Source organism: Phycomyces blakesleeanus, assembly GCF_001638985.1.
Source record: "Phycomyces blakesleeanus NRRL 1555(-) unplaced genomic scaffold PHYBLscaffold_4, whole genome shotgun sequence".
In the NCBI taxonomy this organism is placed as follows: domain Eukaryota; kingdom Fungi; phylum Mucoromycota; class Mucoromycetes; order Mucorales; family Phycomycetaceae; genus Phycomyces; species Phycomyces blakesleeanus.
Window position 1 is genome coordinate 2625870 of NW_017265137.1, and position 12863 is coordinate 2638732.

The 12863-nt window shown below is 36.4% G+C and overlaps 4 protein-coding genes across 4 annotated transcripts; 3 read left to right on the top strand and 1 right to left on the bottom strand.

Moving 5' to 3' along the window:
- The first annotated feature begins 345 nt into the window (after positions 1-345).
- On the top strand, positions 346-1726 carry PHYBLDRAFT_122724 (hypothetical protein). Its single transcript, XM_018428882.1, has 2 exons — positions 346-387; positions 847-1726. The coding sequence occupies exons 1-2, from the start codon at positions 377-379 to the stop codon at positions 1583-1585; spliced, it is 750 nt and encodes a 249-aa protein (XP_018296048.1). The 5' UTR covers positions 346-376; the 3' UTR covers positions 1586-1726.
- A 336-nt stretch (positions 1727-2062) lies between these two features.
- Positions 2063-3642, top strand: PHYBLDRAFT_79156 (hypothetical protein). The gene is made up of 5 exons (XM_018443437.1): positions 2063-2196; positions 2304-2845; positions 2938-3102; positions 3225-3392; positions 3470-3642. Exons 1-5 carry the CDS (start codon positions 2130-2132, stop codon positions 3587-3589), a joined length of 1062 nt encoding a protein of 353 aa, XP_018296049.1. The 5' UTR covers positions 2063-2129; the 3' UTR covers positions 3590-3642.
- Positions 3643-4011: 369 nt separating this feature from the next.
- Positions 4012-5967, bottom strand: PHYBLDRAFT_23503 (hypothetical protein; the record flags this gene model as incomplete). The annotated part of the gene is made up of 6 exons (XM_018439807.1): positions 4012-4133; positions 4330-4400; positions 4511-5078; positions 5167-5487; positions 5571-5760; positions 5839-5967. 6 exons carry the CDS (start codon positions 5965-5967, stop codon positions 4012-4014), a joined length of 1401 nt encoding a protein of 466 aa, XP_018296050.1.
- Positions 5968-8451: 2484 nt separating this feature from the next.
- PHYBLDRAFT_131485 (hypothetical protein) lies at positions 8452-11024 on the top strand. The gene is made up of 6 exons (XM_018429424.1): positions 8452-8617; positions 8733-8888; positions 8979-9452; positions 9656-10218; positions 10400-10514; positions 10644-11024. The coding sequence occupies exons 1-6, from the start codon at positions 8503-8505 to the stop codon at positions 10772-10774; spliced, it is 1554 nt and encodes a 517-aa protein (XP_018296051.1). The 5' UTR covers positions 8452-8502; the 3' UTR covers positions 10775-11024.
- The last annotated feature ends 1839 nt before the right edge of the window (positions 11025-12863 follow it).

Below are 12863 nucleotides of genomic sequence, written 5' to 3' on the forward strand. Positions count from 1 at the left end.
ATTTTTTTTTTCTTTTTCTATTTCTATTATTTACAAAATACCTTTACCACTCAACCACCCCTTTCCTTTCCTATATATTATTTAATTTATTTATTACCATTATTATTATTATTACAACAATATCTTACTTTTATTTACTTTGTGCCTGTAATAATAAATAAATAAATAAATAAATAAATAATCTACACAGCAACCATAAGTACAGTTTAGATATTTTGGGATTCTTATGTTTTGAAAAATTATGTTTTAAAAACCGATATTCACGTCACAATTTTTTTTTTAAATATTTTTTTCAGAGCCTTTGACAATTAAATTAATGGCTGATTTTTTTTTCATAGTAACCCCCTCTTTCTAAATCAGTTTTGACGGTGCCATAATGGTTGCTTAGTAAGTAAGCCACTCTTATGTGTATATATATATACTGCTATAATTATTTTTGAGGGTGTATAAAGTACACTATTATATCACTTGTTATTCTCGAAATACGCAAACAACAACAGCAGCAACAACGGTACCAATGTGGATTCGATAATTTCCTCAGGACAACACCAATTAGCTTTGTCTAGCACCTACAGACAGTCACCCAAAACAAAACAAAACAAAGCAAAACAAAAAAGAAAAGAAAAGAAAAGAAAAAGCAACAACAACAGATAAATATACGAAAGAAAAAAAAACATAAAGACAATCTAGATCATCAGAACATCAGAACATCATCATCATCGTCGGCTAAGCCTCCATTATCGACATTTCTACAAAATGAATTAAATTAAAAGAAGATTTGCATAATTATAGTTATCACAAAAGACAACAGTAATATTAACATGGCTTTATTTTTTTTTCTTGTAGCAACGTCCCCTCTGCCAACCAGGTCCTCGTCCCCGAGACTCTCTTGAAGAAGAACCAGTCTTGTGCCAAGGCCGCCGCTGCCCTCGTTGCCAAGAAGGCCGAGGCCAAGAAGGCTCGCATTGCCAAGAGACGTGATCTCTTCAAGCGTGCTGCTACCTACCACGCCGAGAACAAGGCTGCCGAGAGACGCGAGGTCTTCCTCCGTCGCCAGGCCAAGAAGAACGGTGACTTCTACGTCCCTGCTCAGCCCAAGCTTGTGTTCGTTGTCCGTATCCGCGGTATCAACAACATTGCTCCCAAGCCCCGCAAGGTTCTCCAGTTGCTCCGTCTCTTGCAGATCAACAACGGTGTGTTTGTCAAGTTGAACAAGGCCACCTCTGAGATGCTCCAGTTGGTCCAGCCCTACGTCGCCTACGGTTACCCCAACCAGAAGACCATCCGTGAGTTGATCTACAAGCGTGGATATGCCAAGTCTGACAAGCAGAGAATCCCCATCCACGATAACTCTGTTATCGAGAAGGGTCTCGGCAAGTTCAACATCGTCTGCGTCGAGGATCTCATCAACGAGATTGCCACCGTCGGTCCCCACTTCAAGGAGGCCTCCAACTTCTTGTGGCCCTTCAAGCTCTCCAACCCCAACAAGTTGTGGCACGCTCGCAAGTTCTTGCACTTTGTCGAGGGTGGTGATGCCGGTGACCGCGAGAACTTTATCAACAAGCTCGTCCAGTCCATGAACTAAAATAAATAAATAAGTAATAAAATAATAAAATAATCTTGATTTATTTTTTTGGGTGGCATCTTGTTTTCCGTCAAAACAAAAGCAAAGCAAAGCAAAGCAAAAAATAAAAAATAAAAATAAAAATAAAAATCGTTAATAGAGATAGTGGGGTCTTGGGTATATAATGCTGTGTTGTGTAAACCCAAGGCAGTAAAGATGTGTGTTTATGTAGGTTGTCGGTTGAATACTTACATTTTTCTTTGATCTTTCATTCTTATAATGGAAAGTCGAATGTGGGGTTAAATACCCAGTACCATATAAACAGTCTTTGTATTTTGTATTTTTTATTTTTATTACTTTACTTTACTTTTCATGTGATTTAGTTGGACATCTGAAATTCGCTTACCCACAAATTTTATTTTTACTAACCGACTTCAAAGTCCAACGCATCAAATCCCCCCCTCCCCCTCGTACTCATCCTTCATCCTTCGTCCTTCTACTCCACCTTTTTCTTTCTCTTTTCTTCTTTAACTTTTCCCCCCTCCTTCTCTTTCTTACATTTATCATGTCAAGCACTGCTACAAACAGTCACGCCCACGACGATGACTCTGACTTTGATGATATGCTGGACGGTAAAACTCTATACATTCTCTATTATATATAAATATAGTATTCAAGAATAACTCTAAATAAATAAACAAACAAATAAATATTTATTTATTTACCTATTTACTTGTAGATGTTCTTGACGACTTCAACGGCCTGTCTACAAAGGAAGTTCCCACAAAACCAGCAGCCAAGGGTGACCAAAAGTCAACAAAGACAACAGTAGAAGATGAGGATCCCACAGAAGACAGTTTGGAATCCATGTTTGACAATGACGAGTTTTCTCGCCAACTTGCTGCCGGGATGGAAGAACTGATGGGACAGATTGGCAATGGGGCTGCTGGAATTGGCGGTGGCGGTAATAGTAACAGTAGTAATAGTAGTAGTAGTGGTCAGGATGCTGAAATGAAACAAGTGTTTGAACAAGTCTGGAAATCACTTGATTCTGAATTCTTGCTTCCAACTGGCTCTGGTAGCTCGAAAACACCAACCACAGAGTCATCACCATCAAAAAACCCTAATACCACCACAACCACAGCCACATCAAATACAACAAACAAAGACCGGGGAACCGGATCAAGTGACACAGGAACACAGACACCTTCTGCCCAATCTTTCCAAGACACCATTGCTCAGACCATGAACAAATTGAAAGATAGTTCAAAACAAGTTGACGTGAGTTTTTTTTTTTTTATATATTTCTGGTACTTATATATGTATTGTTTCTGTGGGAATTGGTCTTTTTCTTTTCTTTTTCTTTTCTTTAGTCATCGATTGCTGAAGAAACAGACGATGCTTTTATGGCCGAACTTATGAAGCAAATGGAATCTCTTTCTGATACCGGAGAGTTTGAAAATGTTCTTGAAGGCATGATGCAGCAACTGATGTCCAAAGAAATGCTGTACGAACCTATCAGAGATCTTGCCAAAAAGGTAATATATTTATTTATATATGGGAGGGTATAGAAGAGCAAAGTGTAATATAAATGACCAACAAATATATATATATATGAAACTAATGATGTTTTTTTTTTAAAAATAAAATAAAAAAAAAGTACCCTTCGTGGCTTGAAGAGAACAAGACCAAATTGAACAAGACAGATTATGAAAAATATTCTTCACAATACCTTGTATGTCAACAAATCGTTGCAAAGTATGAAGCTCCTGGATTTGATGAAAAGAACGAGAGCCAATCAAAGGAAATCATGGATCTTATGCAAAAAGTAAGCAAAAAAATAAGTAAAAATAAAAACAAAAATAAATAATCTTTTAACCTATCTCCTGTTATATGTACATATAGATGCAAGATTTTGGTCAGCCTCCGCCAGCACTACTCGAGGAAATGGCACCTGGAGCAAACTTTGGCAATCCCGGTGAAATGCCAGATGTAAAGGACCTTGAAAACTGCACAATAATGTAAAAGAATGAAATAAGAACAATAATAAAACAAAAACAAAAGAAATTATCAAATATATATCTTTAAGCTTTTAGGTTTGACTTGTAAATATTTGGCTATGGTGCGAATAAACAAGCAATTTTTTTTTAAAGAGAAAATTCGATCAATAGAGAGATAGATAGATAGATACAATCGTCAAAGCTTTATAATCTTATCGTGTTCCATTAATTCTTGGCGATCATCTCCCAAGAAGCCGATTTGATTATAAATCATTGGATCCAGGTGCCATTAGTGGGTGTCTATATTCCTGTGTTGAAGAAGAACACCTAAACAAAGTGTTGATTGAATAGAATTTTTTTTTGCAGTCCAAAAAAAAACAGTTGTATCTAAAGAAACGTTTATGTGCTTATATATATATATAATTATCTATTTGAAACAATATTCTATTATTCTCTCGAGATATCTCTACCCAAGACAGTCTTCTTTAACCAGTCAGTAATCACTAATGCACGATTGCGGCTAGAAAACAGATTGGAAATATAGGCAGAACGCCAGAATGCATAGGTGGCTGTAAAGTAATAAGAGTAACAAGAATAAGAGTAGTTTTTAATATCAATAAACACACGCTTCTCATCCCACTTGACCCCCTCCCTCATCAACCAGCCAGCCAGCCAGCCAGCCAGCCAACCAGCCAACCAGCCGGCCAGCCATGCAATCGATCAATTGATTGATTGATTTATTAATCCATGTTTTTTTTTACTTACCAACACCACCCGAAGATACATTGCCTTGTCCAAAAGGCAGATCTGCAATAGCCTTGTCAGATCCAATGTAGCTATACACACAAAAATATAAATTAATAGATAATTCTCAATAAAAATCCAACTACCCCCCTCCTCCTCCTCCCTGTTCATATATATATATAAATATATATATATTTGTTACCATAATGATCCTTGATGAGAGTACTTGAAAGGCTTGATGTCTTTTACTTTACGTAACTTGCGTTCCTTGGCCACCTTTTCTGCGTCGGTGCTGGCCAACCCGACCTCGTTCTGGAGCAATTCCTGCATGGCCAGCTGATGGAACAGCCGAGCAAGATACTTGCCCTGCTGGGCAGCGACCTGGGCAGTCGGCGCGTACTTTGTTGCGGTTGCATCTCCGAGCGCAAAGATTTCCTCGGTTCCCTTGAGTCGCAGCCAGTCGTCGACCTCCAGCCCACGGCGGATGGTCTGGGTCTCGGGAAGTCTTGCGATCAGGTTCTTGATCAGTGGGCGGGTGGTGTTTCCGGTTGCCCAGACCAACAACCCATACGGAATCGTGTCTGGAGTTCCGTCGGGTTTCTGGACCACGATATCCTTTTCCCGGACCTCCTTGACCATCGTCTTGGTATGGATGGTAATGTTCTGTTCTTTGAAGGTCGATTCGGTGTACTCGATCAATTGTTTGGAGAACGCAGGCAGAAGATTGAGAAGGGCTTCGACCAACGTGATTTTGATCTTGCCAGCAAGTTCTACCAAAATAATAATAGTAATTATAATATTATTATTATATATTATAGAAAGTTAGATATAATACATATGCATATATATTTCTTTTACCTGGGTACCAGGATGAAAGATCATCTACCAAAAAGTCATGTAGCTCGGCAGCATACTCTACGCCAGTTGGGCCACCCCCAACCACGACCATGTGCAACAGACGATCGATTTCTTCAGGACTCTGCCCAGGAAAGGCAGCAGTTTCGATGCAGTCCATAAGCTTGGAACGGATCTTTTGGGCATCCCAGACTTCTTTTAGAAAACAACCGTACTGCTCGACACCCTTGATACCAAACGTCTGGTTTTGCGCACCCACTCCGATAACCAAGTAATCGTATGCCAAAGTACTGACTGAATTTTCTCCTTTTACATCAGAATTGTCTACAACAAAAATATTATTTTATTTATTTGTTTGTCTGTAGTATTTATATTGATCTGCTTTTTTTCTTTAATTTTTTTTTTACCAGTAATTGTGATGGTCTTTGTGTCAGTGTCAATGTCTGTGCACTCGGCTTCATACACACGCACCTCTCGAGACTTGTGGCGTGTGATAAACCTTACGGGCTCAATGAGAGAACGGACATCAATGGTACCAACTGTACAACTTGGCAAAAGTGGGGTGAATAGAAAGTAGTTTCGAGGTGATACCACAACCTGCCAAATAAATATAAATATAAAAAATAAAAGTAAAAGTACATAAAGAGCTTATATATATATATATGATTTTCGTACCACATTGTAATGATCGGTGTCGATTGCTTTCAAAAAAGAAGTAGATGCCCAACCGCTACCAAGAACCACAATTGTCTTTTTAGATGGATCGATCTCTGCCTGGAAAACAGGGTTGCGTTGTTCCCACATGGCTAAACAAGAAAATATATATATATAAATAAATACAATATAGAGTTGCTTGATAAGAGCCAAAACTAAAAATACTAATACTAATTATATACATATGTTATATCTTACGAACCATATCCACTATATCCAATACCAGCTAAAAGACCCCACTGAACCACAGTCTTTGCAGTCTTCCATTTGGAAGCCTTTGGAGCTGCGATGACCTGAGTAGATCCTGGAGTAGCAGTGCTGGATGCTCTAGCCACAACACAAAGTACTGGCTTAGAAAGACCAATTCGACGCACTTTTTTTTTGTTTTCATTTATATATTCATTTAGTTTCATCAGAGAAATGAAGAAGCAGAAAGAAGGATCAGTATTCAGCTTATACATATTTAAAGACATGTTTCATTTTCATTTTCACTTTATTATTGATGGCATTGATATTTTACACAATATTCTCGGTGCAGATTGCATTTGCGCGTGTATCGAGAAAGATATATAGAGAAATAAGAGCAAGAGGTAGAATATTACTACTACCAATAAGAAGAAGAAGAGGATTACAAGGTTCTTGTGTGGCATCTTTATATAATTATTTAGAAAAAAAAAAGTGAATGACAAACAGATACACAAAAATGCGGAGAAACCCATATGATAATCAGGCACAGAAACCCAACCTGCGGAGTACAATCAGCTGAAATCAGACAAGGCCGGTCCGAGACATCTATATATACAAAAAAAAAAAAAGATGATAAGAGCAATTGTCCGGCCCGGAAAATCATTTCTGATATCAATTGACTATACAATACTTTGCTATCAAATTCCTCCCCCCCCCCTTTTTTTTTTCTTTTCTTTTTGTCAAGGCATCTTGACTTAATATACCTATGTGTATATAAGGTGGATTTATTTGTCTTTAACAGCAACAAAAAAAAAGGGTATCTTGAATATTCTTATAAAGAGATAAAGGTATGGTTTCAAGGACTCGTGTTTGCTTTGGTTTCATGTTGGTTTTATAATTACAGCTGATAGACCATTATGCTTTGTAGTATTGTACCCAAATGAAAAACAAAAAAAAAATACACACTACAAGCACCCTCTTATGTATATATTTCTTATTTGGATGTTATCCAATTTGATCAATTTGATCAATTTGATCAATTCACCTTTTCTCTTTTTGTTCAAAATACTGTGAAGGATTAATGATATCATGTATTAGATAAAATATCCTTTGGTATAAATCTATAGGCTCCTTTTTTTTTGTATTTTACACACTCTTTACAATTAATCTTATGCTGTTCTTGTACGCCATTTGTAGTTTTCAAAGCAGCATATAAAATAATAATAGTAATTATTTTATTTATTTATTTATTTTTTTTAAAAAAAAACATACACACACACACACACAAAATTAAACTTGTTCCCAAACTTTCTCCTTCTTTGCTTTAATATATAATATTCTTTTATTTTATTTTCAAGTTTTCTATATAAATAATAAATAAGAATAAAACAAGCAAACAAAGCAAAACAACCATAGGAGTCCATGTCCTCACCAACTTCTTATATATTTGACTTTCCAGCACGGAGCATAGAGGCAAGAAGACCTCGGGCCTTGACCCAAATCCAAGCACAGCTGTTGACCCAAGCCCAGGCCCAGGCTCAAGCCCAAGCCCATGTGCATGCCCAAGCCCAGACACGTTCTGCATCTCGCCGAGCAAAAACATCCCAGGAATTACTAGAGAATTTCATGGAACGATACGCAAATGGCCTACCATCCTACCCATCCTACCTAAAAGGCACAGTCTATGAACAATTGATCCAAGAACAGTATATGATCTACTGCGAGAAGCGGTCCGGAAACCAAGAAGAAACCCGTAGCCATTCCCAACAACAAACTAACTCACTTCCAAAGGCAGTGGCTCATTATTGTAGACCGACAATACTTCCTCCTCCTCCTCCTCCACCACCACCACCACCGCATTCACAAGCTCAGAACGAACAGCAAATCATGCAACAATTACGATACCAAAATCTAAGAATACATCACCAACAGATACACTACTACCAACAACAGAGGCAGCAACCGCCACCACCACCAACACCATCAATACAACCGCTTCGAACGCCAACAACAGTGTCACAGCCTGCTCAGGACTCTCTCACAGAACGCCTGATTGCTAATGATTTACATCTTCCGTCTGCCTGGAATCCCGATGAGAGAGGTGAATTTGTCGAAATGAGTGAAGATCATCTACAGCTTTCTTATGAAGGTAATATATACACACACATTAAAGCATAATATTAATTTTATAAAAAAAAATCAAATCAAATTCGCGTTCGAAACTGCGTACATACTGTATTTAATACCTATATATATATATATATATATGTGCGTGTATGTTTTTTGTTTTTGTGGTAGAAATGATATGGGTTATTTTCTTATAGCTTTGCTTAGTTTGTTTATTAATTGATACTAGAATACAATTACTAATATACTTGTAACCAAAAAGGAATCGGAGAAAAAGACTCGGATATTGCAGCAGTACGTGCAAATTATCCAATGCGATACCAGTGTGGAATATACTACTTTGAAGTCGAGATTATATCCAAAGGAGTCGATGGTCACATTGGTATTGGTTTCTGTTGGCCGTCAAGCAAACTCAATAGACTTCCAGGTAAATATAATAAAAGAAAGATGTATATATATTCATTCATTCATTCATTCATTCAATACTACTCCAATTTTCTTTTTCTTTTTCTTATTCTTTTTGTTTAATTACTTATGATTAGGTTGGGAAGTTCATTCTTGGGGATACCACGGTGACGATGGACACATCTTTTCTGGACCGGAGACAAGCAAAAATTATGGCCCAACATTTGGCACAGGAGATATTATTGGTTGTGGTGTCGATTTCCGAGACATGACAGCATTTTACACCAAGAATGGTGTTCATCTTGGAACAGCATTCAAAAACATTACTGGAAACATTCTCTACCCATTCGTCGGCTTCAAAACAAAAGGCGAAAGGATCCGAGCAAACTTTGGAAACCAACCTTACAAGTACGACATACATCAGTACATTGAGAGCGAAAGAATACAGATGCAGGAAATAGTATATAGGACCACACCTGTTCGTCCACATCCACATCCAAATCCCAATCTTAATCTTAATTTAAATATGAGTTCAAGTCAAAAAAAGGATAAGCATTCAATAGCAACAACAGCGGCAGCAACAGCAGCAGCAACAACACCAACACCATCACCAACGCCAGCACAAACACAAACACAAACACAAACACCAACAATGATAAATGATCCACCTGCTATAGAAGAGGCAAAATCAAAGGACGTGATGAATGCATTGATACTTGACTATCTAGGATATTATGGCTACTACAATACATCACAGGCCCTTAGATCGACCTCAGTCAAACATTTGGGTCCGTTGATTGGAGAGACACCGATGTTGGTAAACAAGGTAGAATCTCCAGATGCACGTAATAGACATGGCAAGTATCTATTAGTATTACCAGTAAAGAATATCTGTATATATGTATTTGTGGGGTGATCAATACCAAAAAGATCAAAAAAAATCACAATCGTAATAATGATATAGATCAAAATACTATAAAGAAACAAAGAACTAAAAAAAAAAGCTAAACCAAATATATATATATATATATATATATTCATATCATTTGATATTCTGTAGATATACGTAAAGCACTTGTGGATGGAGATATTGAACAAGTGATCAAGAAATGTGAGACCCTTTATCCTGGAGTATTTGTAAAGAACCCTCAGATATTGTTTCGGCTACGGTGTCAGATGTTTGTCGAAATGGTCAGGGTAGCTCAAGGAGGATCTGGAGTAGGCCATGAATCAAGCAAGACGACTAATGAAGATCTAAAAGACACACCGCCTACAAAGCGTAAAGTTTCTGAAGCCGGTCTTGATGACACTGATAAAGATAATGACGACGACGACGACGATAATATTGATGATACTGGTGATGATACTGACGATACTGGTGACAATGACAATGATTGTAATAACGGCGCCGAGTTGACTCAGCCTGATGGAAAACGACGGAAAAAGAAACACCCGAGTGGGAGTGAAACAGAAGTAGAACCTGTTGTTAATGTGGCGCCAAAAGGAACAGAATGTTTTGCCTGCGAAAACACTCTTGAAAAAGCAATGGTTTATGGCGAGAAACTCAAGAAGCTTTATGGAGATCTAGCAGAAGATGATCCCGAGAGAAAAAAGACATTGAGGGTAAAGGTCACCAACAAGAAGAAGAAGAAGAAGAAGAAGAAGAAGAAAGAGATATGTGTGCGCTTGAATAATTTATCGTTCTTTCCTTCTTTTGTTCTTCTGTATGTCTATAACCCTATCCTTATGTTTGTTTCTTGTATCTTTTGTGGGAACTGCCAACAAAACAAAAACCAAAAAAAAGGCTGTATTTTCTGTACTTGCTTACACAAATCCAGTTGAAGAAAAGACGATTGGATACTTGTTCAGCCAAACCCACAAAGAGAACCTTGCATCAGATTTGAATGCTGTGATACTTTGTAAGTTTATGTTTTAGGCTGTAGAGTTAAAATACGTGTAGCGTCTAGTGCGTCTACTGGGTTGTTGTAGCTTTGGTTATCAGAAACCAAAATGATTATTTTTCTTTTCTTCTGTTCTTCTTTGTGTAGTGCATCAGAATTACCACGAAGTACCTTCACTAGAAAGGCTTTATTCACAACTTTCGACAACGATTCATGAACTGACATTGGAAGGGAATGGAAAGGCAGCGATGGTGAGACCGCATCAGGATTGTCTGTGATATACATACATGATATGGCATGTACACTCTTCTCTCTCTCACTCACTCGCACAAACACACACACACACACACAATACACCCTACATCCTAACATTCCCTTATCCGTACAGATTAAAGCCCTTTATACTTCTTTTCTAAAGTAACATTATAAATCATAATCATCATTATTGAAATATATATATATATATATACATATACATATATAAAAGGTAAAAAAAATAAAAAATAAAAATAAAATGATTAACCACCGATCATTAGAGTGATTATATGCCTTTATCTTTATCTTTATCTTTATCAACTGGGGGATGTCAAGTGACAATAGAAAGCCAAATGTTAAATCTAAGAAAACAAAATGTAAATAAAGGAGGTGTAAGTTCCACAAGTATCTTGACGGCTAGTACCTTGACTTTTGTAGATTACAAGCATACATGTGCCTGTATGAAATATAAAATGAAAAACACGTGCTGTTAAGATAAACTAAGCTTTGTCTCTACAGACACAACCCTTTACACAATTATGTATATAAGTAAATGCATGAGCTGTTATAGTAGAAAGACTGTTAATAATTCAATACAGCAGTAATAAAACTACTAAAAAACAAAATGGAACAAAATGGAATAATTTACCTTTGGGCTTCTTGGATTTTTGTATACAAATCTCAAATATAGCTAATCATAAATTAGTGTTTTTTTCTTTTCTTTTGTGAACACAAAAAAAAGAAGTAAAAATCCGAGAATCTGGATCTACAATAACTAGTTGAGATATATGCTTTGATCTATATGTATATAACCCTTTGCCTAGAATTGTAATTTCTGAAAAGACCTGGCTCCTGATAGGTTCCTAAAGATGTCGAATGCACACAATATTTACGGTGAAGAATGTGCTGATGTGTGCATTTATTCTATCTTTTTTTTTCTTGGGGGGGAAAGATAAGTCAAGTAAAGACAAATTTAAAGAAATAGATAATTCCGGGCACCCCCTTTTAGTATCATTATTATTGCTCTTGCTCTTGCTATTATCATACACCTACCACCCCTATATCCACACCCCTTGACAGTGTTGATGGCAAACATATATGCAGGGTTAGTCAAACAGCCAATGATTTCTCTCTTTTGGCTGTAACCAAACGTAGACTATTAACAGCTTTTACTTGGATCATGATTAAAAGTAAAGATAATAATAAAATAGCAAAAAAGGTGGCAGTGGCTGTTTGGTATTGGTGTAAATATGCAGGACACAGACAGCAATGCAATTTTATGTGATCTAAAGAGTGTGCATGAAACATGTTATATATATATATATAAAAGATTAATAGAAACATCAATATTATTATTATTATTAATATTTGCAATTAAATCGTACAAAGTTACGATCTCTAACTGTGCATCTTTTATTATATTTAGGCAAACTACACACCATAAAAAGCCCAAAGAATCAAATTATTGATCCAAAGGAGGTTACTCTGCTTTATTTTTGTGTTTATTTATTTATTCTTACGGCTACAATAACGGTCCAAGGCAAATATGCGCGTCTGTGGGAGAAGGCTGGAGAGTGTTTGTAGGCTTGATCAACGACTAAAGTATCAATGTAAAGAAAGACAGGCACACATAAATATGCGAGATCATTTACCTATATACCTATATATGCATTGAATTTACATGGAATTGAAAATAATAATAGAGTGTGAGTGTGAAGATCGATATGATTTTGATCAACCTCTTTTGACTACCCTATCTACTTGCAATCACTAGTTATTAAGATTCCCTTTTTATGCTGTAAATTAACAATAGTAAAATAGTCGATCAATAAACGTGGTTCAAGACCTGTTTACAACCCTGTCAATATCTTAATAAACAAGGGTCATGTAGCTGATAGAAAAGCAGAAATCTATTGGGATTATATTAGATTATGATCCCCAGACTAGATTACTTGTTAAAATTTAATTTAATTTAATTTAATTTAATTTAATTTAATTTAATATATATATATATATTTATAAAATAAATTGACAAACCACCACATATTATCTATATGTAAAAAGATAAAATAAATTCAATTTGGTTCAATTATTTAAGCAAGAATGTTTGAT

Bases quoted from the DNA above. Each gene is read 5' to 3' on its own strand.
- PHYBLDRAFT_79156 (XM_018443437.1), top strand. From the start codon at position 2,130: ATGTCAAGCACTGCTACAAACAGTCACGCCCACGACGATGACTCTGAC. The intron at 2,197-2,303 runs GTAAAACTCTAT...ATTTACTTGTAG, and splicing joins CTTTGATGATATGCTGGACG to ATGTTCTTGACGACTTCAAC. The intron at 3,393-3,469 runs GTAAGCAAAAAA...ATGTACATATAG, and splicing joins TCATGGATCTTATGCAAAAA to ATGCAAGATTTTGGTCAGCC.
- PHYBLDRAFT_131485 (XM_018429424.1), top strand. From the start codon at position 8,503: ATGCGATACCAGTGTGGAATATACTACTTTGAAGTCGAGATTATATCC. The intron at 8,618-8,732 runs GTAAATATAATA...ACTTATGATTAG, and splicing joins CAAACTCAATAGACTTCCAG to GTTGGGAAGTTCATTCTTGG. The intron at 10,219-10,399 runs GTAAAGGTCACC...ACCAAAAAAAAG, and splicing joins AGAGAAAAAAGACATTGAGG to GCTGTATTTTCTGTACTTGC.